Source organism: Phasianus colchicus, chromosome 9 (assembly GCF_987193195.1).
Source record: "Phasianus colchicus chromosome 9, bPhaCol1.hap1.1, whole genome shotgun sequence".
Taxonomy (NCBI): Eukaryota; Metazoa; Chordata; class Aves; order Galliformes; family Phasianidae; genus Phasianus; species Phasianus colchicus.
The window spans coordinates 24174124-24199214 of record NC_143444.1 but is presented as its reverse complement, the minus strand read 5'-3'; the positions used below and the strand labels follow the sequence as shown (position 1 = coordinate 24199214).

Genomic DNA, 25091 nt, shown 5'->3' with positions numbered 1-25091 from the left:
TCCTGCTTTCAGTGCCATAGGAAGAGTTTGTGCCTTCAGTTCTCGGCTCCACAGAAGTTGCATTGTGAGGGAGAAAGAATGTTTTCCATGTCACGCACCAGCAATCAAAGGTCAAAACTGAACCACTGATAAGCAGGGAGAGAGCTGGACCACTTCCCATATGGTAGAGCTGCTCACACCCCTCTGACACAGGTGAGCATAAAGGGGAAAAACTTTAGCAACCCCCCCATCCCTTAGGTCCGCCTGCTTTCCCCAGAGCAGAGGTATAAACAGCAACAGTTCACTGTCTTGCATAAACTCAGCAGCATGCCAGTGTCAGAGCACAGCTCTGCTGTACGTTCGTGCCTTCCATTTGCAGAGGGAGCCAGGCCAGGTTTTCAGCAAGGTCTCAGAGCTGCTGGCAGACACCCACACCACGATTGGCAGAGGCGGCTGCTCCCAAAAGGCATCTGTGGGTGTCTGAGAAAGGAAGTCCACAATGCATTTTCCTGATGCAGCTGCTCACAGATAGATCAAAACAAAGCTTTGACAGGAAAAGGTACGGGTGCTTTGGTTTTAAAGGCATTATTATTGTTTAAACCAGAGTTACAGAAATGATAGGTTTTCGTCAGGAGCTGGGCAGAGGGTTTAGCCCAGCCTGTCAGATAGCAGCCCCAGAGCTCTAATTCTTTATCAGCAGGCTTTAAAAAAGGAGTGAAAGAGGAAGGGAGGGGAACCTCAGGCATCCCAGGACTGAATGCTATGTAACAAGCAGCTCCAGAGAAGCTTGGACTGAGTTTTTCACCATTTGTAGGCAATCACTGCCTACATGGAAAATGTTGGTCCGGGATTTTCTGTTTGCACTTTCAAGTTCAAGCTGGGAGGAGGTGGTCCCAGGAGGAGGAATGCCCACGTGTTGGCCTGAGCTGGCAGGGTGTAGCTCACTGCCCAGCCAGCTGTGTTGCCTCGTTAGTTTAACCAGTTTCATTAACCAGTCTCTCATTAGCAAGGAGGTGGGTGGGGTGCAGGAGTCTTATGGGTGGAGATGCCAGTGGACCTGAACCAGTAAGGATTTCTTCCAGAAGCCCCAAGCAAAGGCATCCAACAAGGGGCAGTGGGGTTACTGCATGGTTTTGGGGACCTCAGCCCAGAGCAGCCAGAAAGCAGGCAGTTGGCCCTCAAACTTAAAGCTGGGATGTGTGAATGAGGATCACCTCCCCACAGTCAGTGAGGAGAGGCTGGTGATATCCACACTGACTTGGCTGGTTTTTGCTCTCTATCATAGATGGACAAGAAGGATGCTCTCTTCTTTCCAGTTAGCAATCAGTTTCTCGGTGAAGTCTTGCTTCCTGCTGCCACAGTAATAATCCCATGGGATGTATGTGTAACAAACAAGGTAACACAACAGAGGCACGAGCACTGGCTTTCAGCTCCCAAGGAAGACCTCTCCATCAGAGAGTGATGACTTCCCAGACCCAGTCTCCTTACAAGCTCTACTACTCTACTGGGAGTAGCTGGGATGCTGAACCCACCAGAGGAGATTTCCCTGATATGGATTGCCAAAACACTTTTTAAGGAGGCTTGGATTGAGAATGACAGAACAGTCATACTCCTTGGAGGCAGCTTCAGATAGGTCCTTCCAGTCTGCCTTTCCAGAATCATTTCCTGCTTGTGCTTAATCTTCACTGCGAGCCTTTTGTTCTCCTAAGCTCCCTCCTCTCCAATAACTGCAAATTCCCCAGAGCAAGGCTGGCCCATCCAGTGCTGAAGGCTGTGCATGCTGTTGCTAGGGGAAGAGAAATGACAGCTGGATGCTTCTAGTTAATGGGCTTAACTGCTAATTAATTATTAGATGTAGGGATAACCCAGGCAAGGGTTTTAAGATACTCTGCTCTGTTAATCAACTATTTCTAGCAGCAAGCAGTGGCCTGGAGAGCCACAACCTTGGGGGACATCCCCTCCAGACCTCGTGTGATCCAAGCATGCAGCTTGCAGTCCAATCCACAGTGTTCCTCAGGCAGGCAGACCCTTTCAAAGTCCACAGTCTTAAAAAGTCCATTCCTGGACTTTGTTAACGCAACTTTGCCTCAGAGCTGATCTTGCCCAGAAGGCAACTGAATATTCTTCATACATCAACTCTTCTTAGGAGAGAGTGGGAGACCCCAGTGTTTGTAACTGCACCAGACCAGGAGAAAAATCATGACCCAGGAGCGATTGTGGCAGGTCCTAGACCCCTTGTGGGCTGACCCTCGCGTTCTCTCAGCCTTGTTTTGTGGGTCAGCTGCAGCCATTGTGCTGCTGAAATGGCTGGATCATAGGCGGATCCAGCAGAAGATGGAAGAAGCAAGAAGAACACGGGACCTGGCTCTGGAGAGAATGGAAAAGGCAGCTCGCAGGTTTAAACAAGAGGTAATTTGGGGGAAAGCATGTGTGGACAGATGGGATTGTATTTTGGGTAACTGAAGAAACAGAATTCCTGATAGATTTTGGGGGCAAAGGCAGGAATATGCATACTTTGATCATCAGCAGCTTTTTTTAAGGGTCATAACCTCTATTGTTACCAAAAATCTCAAGCTGAAAAGGCAGCCTAATGGAGATATTTTGTAATACAGATCATGTTGTGGGAATCCTGAGCGTGAGTGATGGATTGGAGTCCGAACCATATCACTGCTCATCTGTTCATCCTGCCAAGACTTTCTGCTCCTATCCTCCTCACCTCTGCCATCCCAACATCTCACATAATCGTAGAGTCATTAAGATTGGAAAGATCAATATGAACATCTTGTCCAACCATCAACCCACATCTGTGTCCACTCTAGACCTTGTTACTCAGCAAACATCTTGAAAATCTCCAAGGGTGGTGACTCCACCATCTCCCTGGGCAGCCTGAGGCAGTAACTTCCAATATCCACCATATTGTCCTCAATGTACAGGTCCCTCTAACATCTGCACATCAGTGACCAAAAGCCATTTCTTCCCACATACCCCTAGATCAAGAAGCACACAGATTTCAGAAGGTTCAGTCTTTGGATTCAGGATTGGTTTTAAACCCAAAATGAACACCAGTTGCTATTCTGTTGGAAAGGAGCAGTGGGAGGCTGTAAATAGTTTATGCACTTTTTTTTTTCTCCAAGTTAATGATACATTTTTGTAAAACTTTAGCTGGTTCAAGTGCCATATAACAGATCCTTGTCATGGAAACCAGGCTGAACTGTGACATCTTCTCAGGGTCATTGCCAGGCAGATGTTAGAACAAGGGATTTGCAATCTCAACACCAGCCTTTCCTGTTGTCTTCTTCTTTCTGCACCAAATTTCTTCCCCTTTGCAGAACCCAGGCACCCAGACTGCACACATCCTCTCACTGACCATGGTGGAGCTGGCGGAGAAGCTGAAGGAGGGGTCCCTGTCCCCAGAAAGCGTTCTCTACTCCTATATAGGCAAAGTGAGTGATGTCTCCAACACGGAGAGATGCTGCAGGGCTCCTCTGGTGCCACTTGCAACGAGCCTATTTTGTGGGAGAATGGCAATGCATGAGATCACAATTTGTCAGTACTGTGATGGATGAAGGGTGGCTTCTGGCTGAATCCATAGATCCAGGGCAGAAAATTATCCCCAAAATAATTATGTAAAATTCATAGGTAAAGTCTGAATAATGAGTGCTGAAGAATGCTGGAGGTTTGAGGAGACTGAATTCTCAGCTTGAAAACCCAAAGTGCTGTTTCTTTCCTTCCATCTATTCATTCATCTTGCTACTCTATCCAACCTCTCTGGAAAGGCTCTGGAGGTGAATCAGGAGGTGAACTGTGTAATAGACTTCATCCATGGCTGTGAGGATCAGCTCCAGAAACTGAAGAAGCAGAAGGAGAAGGGGCTGCTCTATGGCATTCCTGTCAGCATCAAGGACCACATTGACTGCAAGGTACATCCCTAATATCCCCTCCCCTTGGCCTGGGGCTGGAAACAGACAAGGATGTCCAGGATGTCTCTACCCCTGTATATGGGATCCAGCTTTATCCTTTTTATCACAGCTAGCCAAGGGTGCCTCAGACAAGGATGCTTTGGACCATATGTGTTATTTCTGTAGTTGTCACAGCTCTGAACAGGATCTTTACTGGTACCTAGAGAGCTTTGCTTCCCATCCCCAAGGGTCATGTCTCCACTGGTGGGCTGGTGAAGTTTCTGGGCCAAGTGAAGGAAGAAGACAGCGTCATCGTCCAGGTTCTGAAGAGCCAGGGAGCAATCCCCTTCGTGAAAACCAACATCCCGCAGACAATGATAAAGTAATTTCGTGTGCACCTTCATGAAAACACTCTGTCATACAAGTCCTGCGAGCTGAGAGGGAGCGGGGCCACGGGCACAAGTTCCCATCCTCTTCCAAACAAATTATGCACGCTGAATTCATTGCCTCCCCATTTCAAACTACCATTCCTTGGTCTTTCTGTAGAATGCTACAGAGAAAGTATTTCTTTTTGATGCCTCTTTCTTCCTATACTAATCAATATATCTACTTCACAGTGATTCTACCCCTAGCATTGATTCCGCATTAATCCCTGCACCTTGCCTTTATGATTTGTGGAGATAGATGTACCTCACTCACCTGCTGTTCTTCTCCCCAGCTACGACTGCAGCAATCTCATTTTTGGCCAGACGCTGAACCCCCTCAACCACCAGAAGACCCCCGGGGGCTCCTCAGGAGGGGAGGGAGCTCTGATTGCAGGGGGAGGCTCCCTCCTGGGCATTGGCTCAGATGTAGCTGGCAGCATCCGCCTGCCATCCAGCTTCTGTGGGTTATGTGGGCTTAAACCCACAGGCTTCAGGATCAGGTACACCCTAACAACTGTCTCCTTCCAGCTAATGTAGAGGCTGAAAAGTTTTCCCTGCAGTGGACCAAACTGCACAATAAATTTCTGTTTATCAGAGATGGGTTATTCCCAGATGAGGAATTACATATGCACCAGGGAAAGGAAACGATAAAAAACATCTCTAGCACCTAGCAACTTAATGCTCCTGGGAGTCTTCCTAATCTAGAAGGGGTGAAGTCTCTGCAGGGCCTTTGGTCCTCCTAGATGGTCACTGGGGCAAATGGGAAGTCTGCAACCCAGCATGCTGACATATCTTAGAGCCTAATACCTTAGATATCTAATCTGCTTCTCCCATTCTGTTTCTAGCAAGTTGGGTGTGATTTCTCCTATCGCAGGAATGAGCTCAGGTAAGTTCATCCAGATAATATATTACTACTGCCAAACCTTCTCTGCTGTTTGCAGCATGGCTGCAGTCCTTGTTCCTTCCTCCTGGGTGGGACGTGTGCCTGCAGAAGGCTGGCCCAGAAGGTCCACCTCTGTAGATGGCATCCTGACTCTAAGACTTAGGGACTGTCCGTGGCAGGCTTCCTTTCTCACTTCTTGCATATTCATTCCCCACTCTTCTTTCCTGGCCTGAATAAAACTCCTGTCCTCTGGGCCACTACCAGCTACTATAAGGGAGCACCAGGGCCAGCTGCCTGAAATAATGGATCTTTGTTTTTGCAGTGATAGGGATGCTGGGGCCAATGGCAAGGGATGTGGACAGCCTGGCCCTCTGCATGAAGGCGCTGCTCTGTGAGGAAATGTTCCGGCTGGATCCCACTGTGCCTCCCATCCCCTTTGATGAGGAGGTGAGGCTCAGAGGCAGTCCCATGCCTCCATTTGTCTACCACTAAAGAGAGATCTTGAGAGACTCTCATCTGATTTCATATCTGAAGACAGTGAAGGGGAAGCAATGCTGCTGCTCAGATGGGTCCCAGCATGAGCAACCATGTGAAGAAGCCACAGAGCAGGGTTGGCAGACAAGACCTGCTGAATGCTGATCCCTACCATTGCCTTCCTAGCAATGCCCAGAAAAGACTTGTTGGCTTCCTAAAGGAATTCATTTTTCCTGATCAGAGAAATTCACCCCTCGCATCTTTAAAAAGAGCCTTATTTAAAAGCCATGAACCTAAGAAATCTTTGAGCTTTGCAATTATCTCTCTGGTTCTACCCATCTGCTGCTTTCTGGCTCAGGTTTTAGGATCTTTCAATTGTCCCTGCTGTACAGACGATTACTCCTGATATATGGCTCTTTCCACTAGCCCAAATGTCCTGTCTTTCTTCCAGCCTAGGACACTGCCTTCCTAAATCCTAGGAATGGTCTGATCTGGTACATGTGTCCAACCAGTGGCTCTTCTCACAGGTTTACACCAGTTCAAAGCCACTTCGGATTGGATATTATGAAGAAGATGGCTACTTCCAACCCTCACCCAGTATGAAACGGGCCGTCCAGCAGACCAGAAAGCTCCTCCAGGAAGCAGGGCATACAGTAAGTTTTCATGCCTGTGGTTACTAGGAGCTGTCATCCTGCTCCTTACGGAGTCTGGACAAGTCATTTCACATCTCTCTTTTATTAAGCATGGCATGGGGCAATGTTTTTTCCATCATGTTTTGCATCTCCATAAACATCAAACTTGCAGCAGCTTCCATGATCCTGCATCTGCTGAATCCAGTTTACAGACTTTTGGGTGGAGTACAGGTTTGGAGCAGTTGAGCTCCCAGGGATCACTTCTAGCCTAAACTACATTGTGGTTCTGCCAGTAGTATTTTCTATATGAGTTCTAATGACAAGTATAAATTAAGAATATTTGGTGTTTTGAATACTTGGCCTCTAAATATACTCCTCTAAGGAGCAAAGAAAAGCTATGTGAAGTCATGTCATTGTGTGCAAATGCCTTGGAAACGGGAAAGGACAGAGGGCAGATGGCACCAGCCCAGGTCTCTTTGTATATGGAGGGAGGTCTACACAGGGCTTTGTCATTCATTTGTCTTTCTTGCCTCTTGAACAAGAATGGTTTTCCTGCAGATTGTTCCCTTTGCACCACCTAAGATTGACTACATGGTAGATGAACTGTTTACCAGAGGGATTTTCTCAGATGGTGCTGCTCACCTGGTGGACTCTTTGTGAGTAAAACTTATTGCTTTCAGTGCAAACCCTGAGACTTGACATGGTGTGACTTTGGATGCATCCAAAGTGCCGGGAACTGTGGATGCATGCTTTTATGAACATGGTGGTAGGTGGGTTTTTGGACTGGATGATTTTAGAGGTCTTTTCCATCTTTAATGATTCTATGATTGTAAAGAGAGGGCAGCAGAGGAGTGATTTCTGGAAGGGTGAATTCATCATGGACAGCAACAAGCTCACTACAGTAGGTCACATGCATGGGTAACCCCGTAGGGTATCAGCATGGCCTGTGTCAGCAGTGCTGTGGCAAATGTTTTTATGCATGTGATTAGTCTATGGCACATGGGGAACACCACAAGTTGTGTAACTTCACACAGAGGTGCAGAAGATCAGCCCTGGTGAGCAGCCCAATGCCCACCTAACCAATTGCTCACCGCCCTTCCTTACAATAGGGAAAATAGGATGGGAAAATAGGGAGAAGGCTTATGGGTCAAGATAAAGACAGATTGCTTGCTGACTGCTATCATGGGTAAAGCAAACTCAGTTTGGGACCCTCAGGCTGAAACTAGTTCTGGACTTGACTTTGGAGGATGGTTGGCCACCTCCAAATAGGGTTGTGCCCTCTGGCACAAGTTCTGAGTACCCTTTGCTCTCTGTCCTTCTAGCAAAGGAGACATCGTGGATCCCAATCTGAAGTCCCAGTTCAATACTTACAGGCTTCCTGCTCTGGTGAAGAGGATCCTGGCTATCATTTTGAAGCCTATTGTAAGTATGGAGATATCTCATCTGTATTCTAGGAAGTCAGCAAGGTGGGGAACTTTCCACATGGTGGGCTGCACCACTCAATGCTTTGCTGCCTTGTGTCAAGAGGTTATCAAAGTGCCATACTCTTAAGTAAACTTGGTCTCTATGCAAGGATCTAAACAGCATCTCCACATCCAGGTGATGTTCTCCAGGGCTAGCAGTGTTGTCTACAGCCTTATTCCTAGGGGTTGTTGTAATTGAATTAAAGAAGGGCAACAAAGGGTCTGAAGGGTCTGGAATAAAAGTCTGATGGAAGTGGCTGAGGGAACTGGGATTGTTCAGTCTAAAAAAGAGGAGGCTCAGGCAAGAACTTACTGCTCTCTGCAATCCCCTGAAAGCAGGTTGTAGTGAGGTGGTCAGCCTCTTCTCCCAGGTAACAGAGATAGGATGAGAGGTGATGGTTTTCAAGTGGCTTTCAAGCAAAGGATGGATGTTGCACTGAGTGACATGGCTTAGTGAGTGTGGTGGTGATGGTTTGACAGCGGGACTAGGTGATGTTAGTGGTCTTTTCCAACTTTAATGATTCTATAGTTCTATGAATGTGTAAGTTATTATTGGGTTACAACCACTGGAAACTGTACCTGTTCTTCAGAGCCACTTCTACTAGGGCAAGAAGCATGCCCAAAATAAAGTCCCATCCATTTCATCTGCATTGTTGTTGACTAATCCCAAGTTTTTCTTCTTCCTCCCAAAGTACCCACGAATCGCTCGGGATCTCAGTGCTCTCTGTGGAGTGGGGTAAGTGGCACTGAAGTAGAGGAAGGGATTCACATGGATGTGTCCACTGGGTTCGTGCAAGTGGATGCCAGCTTGCTGTGCAAAGTCACCATGTCTCAGCATGGTGTTGTCTAGGCCTAGGCACCAGAAATTAAGGGTCCAAAGTTCCTCACTGTGGCAGGGTTAGGATATCTCAGCTCACTCAGATAAAGGCAGCTTTCCTCATTGTCAAGTAGATTCTGGTGCACAGAAGGCAATGTGCTAAGGCAGTACAGAGGTACCTGCATGTGGATGCAGTATGATGTGAAGTACAGACCCCTCTGAGAGACAAAAACAAGCAAACTGAGAGCAGCTGAATTTAAAAGACTGCCATGATTTTTGTCTAGGTGCCAGAATAAATGGCATCATGGCAGTAGGCTCTTTTGATGTACGAATAAGTACATGTGAAGCCTGTAGAATCATATAGATGATGCTATGACTTGTTCTTGGGGTGGTCATGTAGTTTCCATAACAATGGGGTATTTGTACTTTTATTATTGTTTTGTGTTGCCACAGTCCCAATTCTGATTAATCTTTTCACCATTCCAGGTCTGCCAAAAACCTCTGGGATCAGCATATAGCTGTGGCGGTAGGATGATTTATCTTCCTTACTAAACACAGTGAGGGATTCCTGTCATTGGTTTCACCTCTGTGATGGATCTGGTGTTGGGTCATCTCAGATAAAGCAGCTGGGCTTTTCAATTGATGTTAATGTAGAGGTCTGTACTTACTTACTCTCCCCAGCCCAAATTAGGACAGAGTAAAAATCTGTGGTTGTGAACTCTTTGGCTCAGATGTATTTTGTATGAACTCATTTTGGTTCAGCAATGTGGGACAGGAAGCATTGTCATGGACAACTGAGCCCATCGCTGCTCACAAACCCATCAGGTTCCTTTTCACAACAATCTGAGTTTTGCATTTGCACTTATTTTTATTGGCCATCTCTTCTCCTCTCTGATCAGATGATTGGAAGCCTTCTTATTTCTTTTGCTGTTTGTTCACTTGCAGTTTGTACTCATTCCATTCCTGAGTTTAAATAACACCTCTCCTCTCTGGTATTTTCCACTCGATCCTAGTCTATTTACAGACAGTACTTGTATCCCCTTTTAGCTGGTGTTTTGCAGGGCTGAAGGAGTTGAGCTATTTTAGCATCTCCTCACAAGGATCTGTGTTCCTTGGGACACCCTTACAACCATCCCTGAGAACAAACATGCCTCCAGCCTCCACCATGCAGCCTCCATCAGTGTCAGTCTTAAGATGGAAATGCATGCTCACAGCAGCAGGTCTGATTGATTGAAAACAGATCATTCTTCCCCTACTCCCACCCCACTCCCTGCCAAAAAAAAAAAAAAAAAAGAAAAAAGAAAAGAAAAAAAGAAAATCCTCTCAAAAGATTTGGTAACCTCAAAGGTATTTTGGATTTTTTTTTTTTTTTCAGCAAAGCATTATTCATGGTTTTCATTTATTACAAACAAGAGTTGATTCAAATTTTTGGCTAGCTTTCCTCTCAGGAAAACATGAGACTACTTGCACTGTATTTCCTGGAAACTCTCTCTTTCGTCAAACTTTCAGCAGAATGATCTCAGTCTGCATATGGAATTTGAGAACAGACAAAAAATAGAATCATAGAATCACTGAGGTTGGAAAAGACCTCTAAGGTCATCCAGTCCAATCCCAACCTATCTCCACCTTCCCATGCCCCTCAGTACCACTGAGGCTGCTCAAGAAGCTGTACGATCCATTTATATTAATTTACTAAGAGACAGTGGGACAGCATTTTGAGAATGGATTCATTCATTGCCTGATGTTCAGTAGACTGCATTCTTCTACCAAGCTAACAAAGCTTTTAGGAAATGGACTTTTGTTTGAACTACTGTTGATCTCCACTCAATCAAATGCAAAGTCAAAACTGTGCGTAAGGACTGGGTAAACATGCAAAGAAAGCTGTCAACTCTGAAATGCCCACCTGACATCAATGCCCATGTCTGGGCCGGATAGACCTGGGAGAGGAAATACAAAGCCTGCTGGCTCTTTCAAAGTACAGCTTAGATTTTATTTCACTTTTCACTTTTATCTAGGCATGCTTTTTTTCCCCTTTTCCATGCTATAGACATTGATCTGCCACTGCTGTCCAACAGGCGTTGGTTGTCATCCACTCTGTCTTTCCCTCTAGGCTTACCGCACTGAATTCATTGCTAAATGGAGGAAGCAAAAACTGGATGTGGTTCTTTGTCCTGCACTTGGTCCAGCCTTTAACCATGGCTATGCTGGGAAGCTGTTTGGTAATCTCCATTGAGACATCTCATGGATGCATCCATGTTATTGTTTGTGGGCAGAGCAGCAGCGAGATGTTTAGGTCTCTTGTGCATTCCTCAGACTGGGTGTAGTGTCTGCTCTTCTCTCTGAGGAAGTTAGCACAGGGAATGCCTCCACTCAGTGTGTCTCCTCACGTTCCCACTTCATCTGAGCTGCACATGTTTGGATTATTATGGGCAGCATTTAGTGACACGTCAGTCCCAGTAGTTACTGGGTGAGTTCTGCTGTGTCATCTGACTTCCTGAAAGTGCACGCGAGGATAGCTGCTAGGGTGGTGGCAGTTCTTATCTCAAGACAAGTTCTTTTGAATGTGGCCATCTTTTGTTCCCCAAGACTTCGCAAGGAGCAGACATGAAAAGTTGCCTTTCACTTGCAGAAAGAGGCAATTTGATAGCTTCCAGGGAACATCCAAAGTCCTCCATTCCTTTAAAAGCAGCTCTCTGCAATCTAAAATGCCCTAGATGGTGTTACAGACCTGGATATCAGGATTTTACCCTGAGGTGTGAAAGACAAGTTCAGACTTTGTCTGCCTCAGATCAAATACTCATCTCTACCTCTCTCAGAGCAGAGCTAATATCCACCATGCGGCCCTCAAACTTCCCCACCAGAAGTCCCATGGTCTCTTTAGGTTCAGCAACTCCAGTCCAAAATTGCTTCGAACTGAATTATCATCTGAAAGTCTTCACTGGCCCAGCACACTTAAATTTTGCCAATTTGCATGCTCTGTGTGATCTTTTCCAGCTGCAACCTCCTATACCAACTTATACAATGTCTTAAACTTCCCTGCTGGAGTGGTGCCGGTCAGCACAGTCACAAGAGCTGATGAAGAAGAACTGAAGCATTACCAAGGGCACTACAAGGACCCTTGGGATAAGAGACTGAAAGAGGTGAGCAGAGAAAGTCTTAGCAGAAGGCCATGACTGGCACAGTTGCACCCCTGGCATATTGTCTTTTCTCCATCTTATGATGACATTTGTCTCCTTGTATATCTGTCTTTCACTTTCTGTACTGTCAAAAGATGGTATTACCCACAATGTGCTCTGACTCAACACCACACTTAATTTTTGCAGGCTGTGGAAGGAGCCGTGGGGCTGCCTGTTGCTGTGCAATGTGTGGCTTTGCCATGGCAGGAGGAGCTGTGCCTTCGGTTCATGAAAGAGGTGGAGAACCTTTCCCGTGGCATGAGGAGAAATGTGTGATTTCTCAAGATCTGCTTTGCTTATGTTGACCTTTAATATCCTGCTCATTACTCCAGTCACCTTCTACCCAGTGTGCAACACAGATAGCAATCTGCAGACTCCAAATTCCATTTCAGTAAAATGGCAATAAATGCTGCTTGAAAGCAGTCGGTAAAATCTATTCTCTGTCCAAACTTCCTCCTTCATTAAAGTGAGATAAAACCTGGTCTAGTGCTTGATCTAGTGCCTGGCAACCCTGCCAATAGTAGGGAGTTGGAACTGGATGATCTTTGAGGTCCTTCCAACCCAAGCCACTCTTTGATTCTATAAGAAAACTAAAAGAAAGGCAAGAGAGTTCATGTTGGACCAAAGGAGTCTGAAAACCATAGTGAAACTATATTTGGTGTATAATATAAGGCTGAAGAGCTGATTACCTCTATATTTTATTTCCAACAGTGGCAGTAGCAGATGTTTAAGGGAGAGTATAACCTGGCAGGATTCTCTCTTTGGCTGTGCCAATAGTGGACAAAAGGTTGCAGTTAGCCCATCAGTAACTGGCCATCAATAATTTAATAACTAGTTCAGGCTCTTCTTGATCTCTTATGTTCTTTTGGTCTCCACACCATACAATGGCAGCGAGCTCTACAGTTTAATTGAGCAGCAAGTAGTGGAAAGCTTTGCTATCACTGTTTGAGCACTGTCTGAAATAGTAAATAATCTGCCTTCAGTCCTGTTCCCCGTTGTTTCTTCCAGTTAAGCAATAGGAAAAGAAGGTGCTATTTTGTTTGTCTTTTCATTGCCTATAATCATTTAAGGGAAATCTGAGTTCAAACATTTCTATGGCTCAGTTTTGGTACTTCCAACTTCACTGTAAAAATTGCATGCTGTCCTTGACCTAGCCATTGCACTCCAGGTTTCCTGTTTCTCTTATGTCCAGCACAACATCCTGGCTGTAGGCTTTGCTTTGATTATACAGGAGAATTTTAATAAGGATTTATATCTGCTTATTTTTCTTCACTTTTCAGGGTAAACTTTGTCTTGTTGCAATATTGGGAGCACATAAAGCTCCTCAGAAAAACTGGTACCAGCAGGACACACATACATTGTTAGGACAGATCACTGTTCTCTTACAATGTCTGACATAGATAGGACTGCCTGGTGTAACAGAATGTGACAGAAGATATTAGAGACCTGATGGCCAATGCTCAAGTGAGGAAGTAACTAAAAGCAAGTGTCCAGAAATGGGTGAAATTAGCAACAATTAGGACTAATCCACCTTTCACTCAGAAACAGCTGTTTCAACTCTCCAAGTATGGTTCCAATCTGCTCTTCCCCCACCCCCATTACTGTTCTTCTCCTCTGCATTCAGCTCATCTGACTTCCTCCTTTTGTCTGCATGCCTCAGGATGAGACACTGAAAAGCAAACTTCTTGCAATAAACGTTGTGCCCAGCCATGGAGCAGCTGGGAACAACCTCATCATTCTCCATCACGCTGCTGAAGTGTCTGAGATCATTTGTTCAGTAGGACCAGACCTGTGCATGATGGCATGATGGAGGATATAGGAATGCTGTGGACTGCATTATAATAACAAATCTTTGCATTGCCTTGGCTGACAGCAGCTGTATAGCTGGAGGAGTTGTGAGTAGGATCCATACGACCCATTTACAGTAATGGGAGGTTTCTGACAGGATGTTTCGTGTTGGTTAGTGCTGTTCTGCAACTGCTGATGGATTTTGACTGGAATTAAAGCATGTGTTTCGATGAAAATCTTATGATTCCAATAGATATTCCAGGCTGAAATGAGTCACTAACTGGAGAGTTCCCAGAAAATATTTATTCAGCCCTCTTGAGTCAAACGGAACAATTCTAGAGGAGACCAGCCCATTTCACTATGACTTCAACAGCTTCTGAAATGTCTTTAAAGTTGCTTCAGGGCAACATAGTCAACATATTTTGTTTTGGAAAAGCACAGCAGAATGTATGGATACAAAAATCTTGAATATGGGATACAGTTCTCAGGGTTAATTCTTTGTCTTTTGATCAAAATGGATTCTAAGCTGATCTGGCTTAAAAAAAAGAGGAAAAAAAAAATTACCAAATTGGAGGGAGGATTGTTTATGTAAAGATTCTAATGAAAACCAGCCTGCTTGAGAGCTGCAGGTGTTGGGTGGAGGTTAATGACAGTAAGCTAGTGTTGTCTCACTTCTTCAAGCAGAGATGATACAGCCTTGCTGGGAACAGGAGCAGACTGCCTGGGTTGGTCTGCTGCCTTTTTCTGTGTGAGGCACTGTGAAGGAGGTCTGCAGAAATAGGAGGGACGATAACAGTGCATTCTGTCTCAGGGGTCAGATGAGTACCAAAGGAATAGGGATTCTTCCATTTCTTTTTTGGCTCTGTCCCATGACCCACTTAAGTGTACTTCCTCTTATTCTCCCTGCATTGCTCAACATCTGAAAGCCCCACATGCAACCAGGTAAGCATTTTTATTTCTATCCCCAGCACCAGGATAACAGCAAAAAGAGGAAACCACTGACTGGACAGCAAAGAAAGTCAATTGGGTGGTTATTTCAAAACTTGTCTCTTCTATGTCACCAACACCAAGCATGATAGGCAGTGTGTCATTTATAAAATAATTATAGATCTATCTGGAGTCTTTGTGCTGGGACTGGATCAGCTTTGCCTCTTATAAGCTGATGAACCTGGAACTGTACTTCGAATTAGGAGAATGTCCAAAAATGAGGCAGGTAGATGCCCTTGAAGGGTCAGTACCTATGACTGGACATTATAATGGTGTCTCAGCAGTGGTCCTGAAGCTCCTGTTAAAATGTAGGGGAGATGCTTAGCAATAAGTGAAGCACAAACCTGTAGTATTACCTGGCAACCCATGGAAGCACAGTCACAACTACTTTGACGTTGTGACCTTAGACCTGGATTGAGTGGAGTGATAACATCATTGCAAAAGTACTGCACTTGGCCTCGATTGTTTATCTTCATGAATAAACTCTGAACTGTGAGTTAGGCAGGCTGACTCCTCTCGTAGGGACTTGAGATTTGATCTGGAACGTTCCCTGCCTCATTTTTCCCACAGAGCCAGAGGTCTCTTTCTCATCAGGTTTCCAAGCACCCCTTGATCCCCTTTGCCTTTGAATTCACATACAGCTCAGCCTATCTGCCTCTATGTAGCTGCTCCTCTCCTTGTTAGGGACTCTAATTTCATATGGTTTTTGGAGTGCCTCAGCAGCCCAAAGGTCTACTCAGAAGGTGCAAAACAAGTTTGGATTTTGAAACCATCCCATCCCTCTGTATGGATTCAATCCTCATTCCCCTCCACTTGCTTTCTGCTGCCTGTGTTCCCATTGCAGGCTGTGGTGGAAGAGCTATGCCTCCAGTTTACAAGGGAGGTGAAAACGTTTGTCCATTGATAGGAAAAGGGCTTCCTCAGCAGCATCCGGCCATCTGGAAGTGCAGCTGTTCTCACTAATAAAACTGCCCTTTGAAACACCGAGTTGGTTTGGACACAGCTGGCTTTGTCTCTGTTAAACATTTGCAGTGTCTAAAGGGCAGGATCAGAGCACGGGACCCAGAGCCTGAGCGGATGTGAGAACCCAATGCCCTGATGCCTCTCAGCAAGGGGAATAAACTCCCACATCCGCACAGCCCAGTGCAGGGGTTGTGTCACTGCCACGTGCAAAGAGCACACCTCTTCCTTAGGAAGCCTTTGCACAAATCCCAGGAGGTTGGGAGAGGATTTGGGTATTCACAGAATCATGGAATCATTAAGGTTGGAAAAGACTGCTAAGATCATCCAGTCCAACCATCAACCCATCACCACCATGCCCACTAAGCAAGGCGGCCACCGAAAAGGAGCACAGTAGATAACTAGCTTAGTTTGTTACAGCTTGGTTAATTGTGGAATTGTCCATTCCACACTATTTTTAGAGGATTGTTGATGTTTTCCATAGGGGCTGATGTCTGCTGAGTTCTTGCCTTCATCTCAGTGCATGGAGATGCTCTTGTGGCCTTGTGGCAAGAGGTGCTACTCTCAGCCACTGGCTGTCTCATGTCTGTTGGGAATCTTTTGCTTCTGGGCTGCAACCATGTGGAACTCACCTCAGCATCTGTGTACTCATTCACAGCATGGACCCACCTGTTCTGGTGCACACAGGCATTGTGGCAGTGCTGAGCCCTGTCTCCGAGATGAGAGCACCAGGGGAAGCTCAGGTTGGATATTAGGAAAAACTTCTTTTCTGAAAGTGTGATGCTCTGGCACAGCTGCCCAGGGAGGTGGTGGGATCTCCATCCCTGGAAGTGTTCAAGAACTGTGGAGATGTGGGCAGTGGGCATGGTGGGGTGGGGTTGGACTGGGTGATCTTACTGTTTTTTTTTTTACAACCTCATTGATTCTGTGATTCTTTGATAGGGCTCCTGAAGCAGCTTTAGACAGCTATGGGAGTAGGATGGGTTTAAGGAACTTGGCGGATGAGTAAGTACCCCACAAACATGCATCCTCTCATCACACCATCCTCATCTCTGTGCAGGGAAATCTTGTGCTTTCAAACTGTGTTTTTTTTCCCCCTCCTTCCATTGTCTTCCTAGGCTATGCAGGAAACAGGAGCCAAGATATTTCCTTGCTTCTTTTGTTCAGCAGATCCCACAGCTCTTCCTCCCCAGCAGAGAACTTCCTGCAGTGCAGACAGCCTGCATAAACCCGATACAGCCAGGGTTCACTAGCTTTGCATGCTTAACCTGTTGCACTTTTCAGTCAATCATTCTCCACTTCATGCCCCAGTGAAGGCACCTCTGCATAGGTCAGCTTTGGGTTTATAAGCTATTTGCTGAGCCACAGCAGTGGTGCTGGGAGGAGGAACTGATCTGGGGAGACAGACTGGGATCTGGGAACAGATCTGGGAGACTCCCACCTGTCTTGCTTCTCATTCTCAACCCATCCTCAAAGACCAGAGAGTCTCACAAAGTGATGAGACGGCTCATGGCAGAGACAGAGCTGGCTCCAGCTGCTGCTCTTGCCCTTCTCTGTGGTTCGACAGCAGCTGTAGTGGTCTGGAAATGGCTGGGCAAAAGGCACATCCAGAAGAAGATGGAAGAGGCTCGAAGGATGCGGGATGAAGGTGTGAAGAAAATGGCAAAAGCTGTCCAAGAGTTCAGGGAGCAGGTAACCCATCCTCGTGAGGAGCTAAGACCCACTGGGGTGTCTGCTCATGTTCTTCAGCTCCTCCTCCTAGCTCACCTCTCCATGGCTTTTATAACAAGGATCCCAGGGGAGATGTGCTGGCAGCCTTCAGCAAGAGCTGCCCTTGAAGGAAAGGAGATCACATCTTCTGAAGCTGGATGAGATTTGGTGAAAGCCTACAGCCAGGGAGATGTGAATTACACTTGGAAGAGATTTGGGACAAAGGTGACAAAGCCTTTGAAGATCTGGTGGATTTGAACCAATGAAGGTCATTACCAATGAGGGTAATCACTTGGTCCAAATCCTGTAGATCCTTAGGGATGAAAATGTCTCTTGCCTATATGGTAGAAGCAATAACTCTTCTTGAGTCTAAGGTAATACATCTGTCCACACGCCTGTATCCTGGGCTGTAAAACCTGGGTTCTGATTAGCTCTTGAAGAGTCTTCAAAAGAAATTCTACCAGGGTTGCCAGCAAATGAGGCCTCTCAGACTGCCCACAAAATTTGACCCAACTTAACTAATGTAAAAAAAGGGCTCTCAATGTCACCTGTGAGCAACCAGGAGGTGACAAGTGTGTGAATGAGACAGGCACCCACCCAGCCAGCATGGATGCAGCCCTGAATTCTGCAGTACTCATTTCTAACACTCTTCATTCCTGCCCTATTTCCTTCTCCACGTGTTCCAGCTCAATCAACTCAGTTTTTACAGCAGTAATATAATAATAATAATAATACCTGGAGATAAAGCATACCAGCTACAAGTATTTTTAAAACTTTCTTCTTCATCTTTCTGTTGCAGGTCCCCAGTGACAAGACAGATGCCATCCTGTCCCTGCCCCTGCTGGAACTCTCTGGAAGGTTGCAGGAAGGGTCTCTGTCCCCCAGGACAGTCCTTTACACTTACATACAGAAGGTGAGTTCCTATTTACATCCTGAAGAGCAAATTGCTTATGTTATCTGTGCTGTGATGTGTGGGATTGCTAGAACTTGCTGATTATGGCATGTCTTTAATATAGCAGATACCAGAAGAAAGATACAGAAGGACAGGGATATCTCTGTCTAATGGGTCATACCCATCACCAAATAACCCCTTCAGATGGTTTGAGCCCTTTCAGATGTTCTGGGGAGGGGGTTACCATTCAAACCAAGCTTCTCACTTTGAAGATCCAGCTAGCTACTGGATGCAGCCATGTCATTTCATTGCTCTTAACTAACACCTCTTCCTCCATCTGTCTGGAAAAGGCCCTGGAAGTGACCCAGCAGACAAACTGCGTGCAGTGTTTTATCCCAGAGTGTGAAGAGCAGCTCCAGGAAATAGAAAAGCAGAGGGAGAAAGGACTTCTCTATGGCATTCCTGTCAGCATCAAGGATCACATTGGCCACGAGGTGCTTCCCTTAGTGCCCATAAAACATCCCATCATGAGCTGGGCTGGGTGGTGAAGTGGATGAACATGGGAACCTGGCTAGGCTTGGGGTTGTGACTCCACATCTCATTGCTTCTGCAACCCAGGCAGTTAGGAGCTGCTGCTGAGTCCTGATGATTTCTTAGGTGATCAGCTCCATGCTGATTTGCCAACACAGTTAAGAGGACTCTCAGCCCAAAACAAGACCCAGAAAACAAGGCTAACAGAAAAAGGACCATGCTGTCATTGCCTAGGGCTTGTATTCCCTCTCTGAACATTCAGCAGATGCTTCACCTGGACAGCAGGATTCTGGGTTTGATCCTGAGCAAGTGAACAAAGAATGCCTGCAATGTTGCATCTATGTCAGTGGAGAGAAATAGCATGAAAAAGAGCAAGGATAGGTTCAGGAGAAGCCTTAACCCTGTGTTTGGCAGCACTGTGCTTATGATAGGAGTGGGAATCCTTGGCCCTTCATGCAAGGGAGTGGATTAGTACACCCCAAAGGGAACACCAGATCTTACTCAGAGGGCAGTGAGGCCCTGGTACGGCTGCCCAAAGAAGCTGTGGGTCATCTCTGCAGGTGCTCAAGGCCAGGCTGGATGGGGCCCTGGGCAGCCTGATTTGTTGGGGGCAACCAGTCCATGGCAGGAGGAGGGAACTGGATAGGCTTTAAGGTCCCTTCCAACCCAACCATGTTATTGTTCCATGATTATGATATTCCTTCCAAAACAGCAGGGAAACTGTGCTGCCACTGTCCACTGTCACCTCTCCTTTCTGCAGGGGCATCTATCAACCTGTGGGCTCGTGAAGTTCCTTGGCATTCCAGAGAAGGAGGATAGTGTCCTAGTCAAGGTTCTGAAGAGACAAGGGGCCATCCCATTCGCTAAGACCAATGTGCCACAATCCCTCTTCAAGTAACATACATCATTAGAAATGTCTCTTTTCCTGTACCTAAAGCCCAGCCTGTAGCTCGTGGGTTTTAGGGACAGACTTCTTCCTGTCTCCTGAGATGTTCCCAGACAAATCTGTCTTCCATTTGTTGCCAACAATCTCAGCTCACCTGAAAATGGCTTTTCAATAAGATTAAGGGGGAAAAATTCCCACCATGGCATAACAGAAATCAAGTGCACTTGTGAGTGGGAGGTGGCTTAATGGGAACGAGCCATGTCTGAAGGATTTACAGGGTGGAAGGAGGGGTTGGCTATGCCATGTAAGCCCACTGCAAGGAACAGACAACTAACTCAAGGGGCTTGGCTGCTCCTTACATCCTACTTGCTGGTTTGCCCCACAGCTATGACTGCAGCAATCTCATTTTTGGCCAGACTCTGAACCCCCTCAACCACCAGAAGACCCCTGGGGGCTCCTCAGGAGGGGAGGGAGCTCTGATTGCAGGGGGAGGCTCCCTCCTAGGCATTGGCTCGGACGTCGGTGGTAGCATCCGTCTTCCATGCAGCTTCTGTGGGCTGTGTGGGCTCAAACCCACAGCCAAAAGGCTCAGGTAGGTGCTGGGGTCTGTTCTTCCCACTCTGCTAGGGGACTCTTAGCTCACACCCACCTTGTGCACCTACCTGCTATGTTCAGGGAAGAGTCAGTAAGCAGATGCATCTGCTGCCTGTTCATGTAGGGTGTCTTTGGTGAGAGAAACTCAGACCTGTTTGAGTTTCAGTCCTTAAATCTCTGAAAGCTCCAAAATTGAACAATTTTTGCTTAAACAAAGATTTGTTACGGTTTGTGATTTTTTTTTTTGTTACCATTTTGATCAAGATTTTCTGTTTTACTCAGTTCAAATTTATTCTATTTCAGGACCTGAACTGGAGACTAACAATGCATTCAGACATGTTGGGAATATATTGCTTTTACTTGAAATAACAATATACTTTTTTTCTTTTCCTGCAGTCTGTCTGGAATAAGTGGCCCAGTCGATGGGATTGTGTCAGGTATGTGAATTTCAGATTTTTTCTCTCCAGGTGCTGTGAAGAGCAGGGAGAGTGGAATGTGGTAGAGGCTGATGTTTGCTTCTGTCTGCCTTGTCAGACACTGATCTAGGTTCAAGAAGCCCAGATGCAAATTGCTATGTCTCCCTGGGGTCACCTCAGTGAAGTTATGTCATCCCTGAGATCTTCTGTCATTCTCCAGGCCTGAGGAGGGCTGAGACAGCCAAGATTTGCATGGGGGGCCCATCCAGAACATCCCCCCTCATTGCCCAGTGGTTCCTTGCATGATGGCACACCCCTTTGTTTACCACAGACATTTTCTCTCATCCCATGCCAGTTCTGTGTGCACTGGGGCCGATGGCAAGGGATGTGGACAGCCTGGCCCTCTGCATGAAGGCACTGCTCTGCGAGGAGATGTTCCGGCTGGATCCCACCGTGCCCCCCATCCCTTTCAATGAGGAGGTGAGCCTTGTCCTCAAGGGTCCTGCATGCCTCAAGGACCCAGTTATCTTGACAGTACTGCTGTGGTTTGTGGTTTATCAGACTGAGACACCCCAACGTGCAAGGAAGGCAGCACCAGACTGGTGTCTCCTTTGCTCCAGGTGTACTCAAGCTCTGCTCCCCTGCGGATCGGATACTACGACACAGATGGTTACTTCCCATTGCCTCCTTGCATGCAGAGGGCAGTGCATGAAACCAGGGAGGCTCTTCAGGCAGCTGGGCACAAGGTGAGCACCACTATGGGAGCAGAGATGGCTGGGATGGCAAAGGGCTGCAATGGGCTGCCCAGCAGTGTGAGGAGCCCAGGGAGGCTTCTACTGCAGAGGCCTACAAGTATATCCATGGTCAGGCCATGGAAATTATTCACATCCTCAGGCTGCCACATGATCTTATGTTTTGATGCAGCTGGTGCTCTTTTCTCCACTTCACATCCACCATGTCATGACTGAACTGTTTTTGAAAACATTTTTTGCTGATGGAGGCCGTGCTTGGTTGGATGTGTTGTAAGTAGAAGCATTCCCCATGCCCATGAACACAACTCACAGCAAAACTAGCTCTTTTCACACTCCAAACAGGAGATAACTCAGCTTTCTGAGAAAGGGCCAACAGCTTCTCTGACATGATCCCCTCCTCTGTATCTCTCAGTACAGGAAATATTGTAGATCCAAGCTTAAAACCCCAGGTGAATTTCTGCAGGATCCCAAGGCTTGGGAAGAAGATGCTGGCTCTGATTCTTAAACCTCTGGTGAGTTCCTGGCTTCATTCACAAAGCTGAGTGGTGTCAGCAAGCCTTGAGATCCTTGCAAATGGGATGGTACTGGCATACACCTCCAACTAGGAACACTGGGACTTCAGGCCAAGGCACATGCTGTGATTTGGGAAGCTTTAGGATCCTGCTGGGGTTTATCCAGTGCAAAGAAAAACAAGAACAAGACCAGCTAAGAGCTGTGAAAGAATAGTGCAGAGCCCACAGCAAGTGGTTCTCCAAATGCTAGTGGTGCCAGGTTTCCTTACAGATTCATGCATTGGGATACTGTGGCAGGGGGAGTCAGATTTGAAGCTCTATCCCTAGGTTGGAAGCAAAGAAAACAAGAGCCACGTGGAGCCTTTTTAAGCAGTGTCGCACCCCCCCTCAAGGGCTGAGCAGAACAGCAGTGGATGTTGGCTGGGAGGTGCTGCACCCCACCTCACATCCCTAACAGCAACTCTTTTCCTTCCCAGTTTCCCCGCATGGCTGACTATCTGAACGCCTTGTGTGGCGTGAGGTAAGACAGCATCCTCTGCAGGAATGTCTGTGGAAATGAACTTCACCTTCTCCTCTGTCTGCAGTGGGGTGGATGGTGCTGGGTTCACAACAGGTTCTGACCCACTTTCTGCAGGATCTGTCCTGCCCTGGATGCTTCAGATTTCAAGAGCTTGTTGCCCCACTCCTCTGGAGTTACACTGTCCCTGGTGTTACCAAAAGGATTAAGGGACTTGGGTAGGAAGAGAAATCTTCCAAACATTTGTTGTTTAACTGTATGGCCAAATGCCAAAGGAAACTTTGGAGAAATTGGGCAAGATACATTACTTTATGTAATTGCTAGAATCACTGAGGGTTATCAACCTGGAGAATTGTTTGAGCACTTTCTCTTCCTCACCAAAATGCTTTAAAATGGCTATAAAAAGTTGCTGTGATTTCCACTCACAGGTCAGTGAAGGAGATGTGGGATCATCAGCATCAAATAGAGGTACGTTTTGAGGGTTTTTCTCTCCAGCATCATGTTATGAGTTGAGGCTTAAGGGCAAATTCCAGGTTTGTGGAGGTGTCAGTATTTAAGAAAGTGGGGTGCTGGGAAGAAGACAGAAAGAAAGGCACAAAAGAGAGCTGAGAATGGCACAGCTGAGACTTTTGGGTCAAGCCAATCAAGGCTTCACTGGCTGCACAGTGGTCAATGCCCAAATGCCAATGCTCAGTTGTCCCAGTGCAACAGGGCTGGCTAAGGAGCGACCTTTCCAATTCCTGTCCATATTTTGTCCATGTGCTGTGGAGACAGATGCCTATAAACTGGATTTTAGTATCCGTCTCCCTATGGGGATATCAGCACTAAGAGACTGCAAGAAGTGGTTCTACGCAGTGGGACCTCAGGACTGGGTCAGTAGTGACCTCTATCTGCCGTGGCAGCACTGTGACCCAGCAAGGGTTCCTCCACCGTACATACTCCAAAGAAACTGAAATGGTCCTGGCATGTCTCTCCTTTCCTCCCACAGGTGTACCGCTCTGAGTTCATCGCCCAATGGAAGGAACTGCAGCTGGATGTCATGCTGTGCCCTGTGCTGGGGCCAGCCTTCACCATAGGGTTCCCTGGGAAACTCCTCTGTAAGTGAGCTTTGCCCTCTCTGGAGGGGGAGACGACTGGCCTTGTAACAGGACTGGGACTCATGGATGATCGGCCCTAATCAATCTAATCTTCAAGCAGCAGCTGCTTCTCAAGGCCTTCAAAGAACACAGATGTAATTGAAGGAACATGAGCCTGTGACCACATGTATTGTCTGTTTTTCTTCTTTCAGCTGCCATCTCCTCTACGATGCTGTACAACGTCCTCAACTTCCCCGCCGGGGTCGTACCTGTCAGCACGGTGACAGAGGCTGATGAGGAAGAGCTGAAGCTTTACCGAGGATGCTGTGATGACCTCTGGGACAGGATGCTGAAGCAGGTATGTGACACAGGAAGTGGTGGATGTTCAGGTGTCACTGAAAACAGCAGCTCCTAAACGTCCCCTCACCACCTGTGTCCCCACTGCAGGCTGTGGAAGGAGCCGTGGGGCTGCCCGTGGCCGTGCAGTGTGTGGCATTGCCATGGCAGGAAGAGTTGTGCCTCCGGTTCATGAAGGAGGTGGAGACCCTCAGCCGAGCAAAGAGAGCAGTGTAGCCACTCCAGTCCCACCTCAGCAGGGTGGGAAGGGGTCAGCTCTGTGTCACTTCTCTCTTTTTTAATCAGAAGGGCATAGAATTACAGTAAGGAGGGAAGGAAGAAAGAAAAGCTATTTCCTGCCCCTCTTCTTGGTGACAAGCACAGATCCTGTTAAAGGACACAGCCCATTTCCTCAGTAGCCATTACAAGGGCTGTAAGTCTGCCTTCTTGTCCTGTCTTGGCTGAGACATCGCTGGACTCACCTCTAAATAGCCAAGCAGCTGAGGCAGTGACCAAAACATCAGCATAAAGCCTGCAGCACTTCATCACTTCATCACACTGATGAAGACTTCACAGCACCAAACTTCTTTGTTAAAGGGAATTTTGCCTGCATCACAGTCTTCCTTTGAAGAAAAACAGTAATATTCAAAGACTCCACAGGACACTGCAGCTTCACAACACACCTGACCTCCCTTCCTCTGCTTCTTGTTCACCTTTTCCCCGTTTGCACCAGTGGCTGAAAACAACCACAACTATCCAGCATTCCCCACCAGCACACTGTGCAGTCACACCAACACTTGTCTTGTCAGAGATGTGACGTAGCGGGCAGGACTGGCTTATGCTGAGCTCAAATGATCAACAATCCATGAACTGCACCTTCCTGAAAGGATGGATATGGATGGGTGGTCACCTCCGTTTCCATCTACGCAGCCTCTTGCAAGAAGCAGGGCAAGGATAAGGGAAAAGGATTCCAAAACTCAGTAGTGTTTTCTTGCTTGGCAGAGGATGCAACTATGTGGCTAACAGCCCTGCATGGAACACATCCATGTCTATCTACTGCACCACTATTCTGCCCACAAAAATAAAAATGTTATAATAAACTTGAGTAACCCTCCACTGATGGATACAATCATATGAGTGCAGTTACTACCCAAAATCATACACTTTCCCACTGGCCATTACACAGCATCCAGCACGCATTGCAGTGCTCACACCCCTCTCTGCCTGTCAGTGGGAGATGGCAACACATCTCTCTCGACAGCACTGAGCTCTTTCCACCAGCAGACCTCAAGCATCACCATCAAGAGTGTATTTCCAACCCCAGCAGAGGAACATTCTTCAGATCCTCTTCTTTCAGGATCTTAATCTGCTTTTTCTCAAAGCAGA

The 25091-nt window shown here is 46.7% G+C and overlaps 2 protein-coding genes across 2 annotated transcripts; both read left to right on the top strand.

The window, feature by feature from the left end:
• Window positions 1-606: 606 nt before the first annotated feature.
• LOC116234327 (vitamin D3 hydroxylase-associated protein) lies at window positions 607-12220 on the top strand. The gene is made up of 15 exons (XM_031601852.2): window positions 607-2388; window positions 3309-3422; window positions 3756-3899; window positions 4127-4260; window positions 4597-4803; window positions 5149-5189; window positions 5509-5633; window positions 6188-6313; window positions 6851-6948; window positions 7615-7714; window positions 8448-8491; window positions 9059-9098; window positions 10683-10791; window positions 11567-11712; window positions 11896-12220. Exons 1-15 carry the CDS (start codon window positions 2179-2181, stop codon window positions 12022-12024), a joined length of 1767 nt encoding a protein of 588 aa, XP_031457712.2. The 5' UTR covers window positions 607-2178; the 3' UTR covers window positions 12025-12220.
• Window positions 12221-16980: 4760 nt separating this feature from the next.
• On the top strand, window positions 16981-25011 carry LOC116234295 (vitamin D3 hydroxylase-associated protein-like). The gene is made up of 15 exons (XM_031601809.2): window positions 16981-17175; window positions 17993-18106; window positions 18436-18579; window positions 19377-19510; window positions 19888-20094; window positions 20493-20533; window positions 20868-20992; window positions 21133-21258; window positions 21437-21534; window positions 21677-21776; window positions 22253-22296; window positions 22722-22761; window positions 23282-23390; window positions 23582-23727; window positions 23817-25011. Exons 1-15 carry the CDS (start codon window positions 16981-16983, stop codon window positions 23940-23942), a joined length of 1749 nt encoding a protein of 582 aa, XP_031457669.2. The 3' UTR covers window positions 23943-25011.
• The last annotated feature ends 80 nt before the right edge of the window (window positions 25012-25091 follow it).

Excerpts from the sequence above, each read along its gene's own strand:
- LOC116234327 (XM_031601852.2), top strand. The coding sequence starts at position 2,179 with ATGACCCAGGAGCGATTGTGGCAGGTCCTAGACCCCTTGTGGGCTGAC. Across the intron at positions 4,804-5,148 it reads CCCACAGGCTTCAGGATCAG|CAAGTTGGGTGTGATTTCTC; the intron begins GTACACCCTAAC and ends TTCTGTTTCTAG. Across the intron at positions 10,792-11,566 it reads CTATGCTGGGAAGCTGTTTG|CTGCAACCTCCTATACCAAC; the intron begins GTAATCTCCATT and ends GATCTTTTCCAG.
- LOC116234295 (XM_031601809.2), top strand. The coding sequence starts at position 16,981 with ATGAGACGGCTCATGGCAGAGACAGAGCTGGCTCCAGCTGCTGCTCTT. Across the intron at positions 20,095-20,492 it reads CCCACAGCCAAAAGGCTCAG|TCTGTCTGGAATAAGTGGCC; the intron begins GTAGGTGCTGGG and ends CTTTTCCTGCAG. Across the intron at positions 23,391-23,581 it reads GTTCCCTGGGAAACTCCTCT|CTGCCATCTCCTCTACGATG; the intron begins GTAAGTGAGCTT and ends TTCTTCTTTCAG.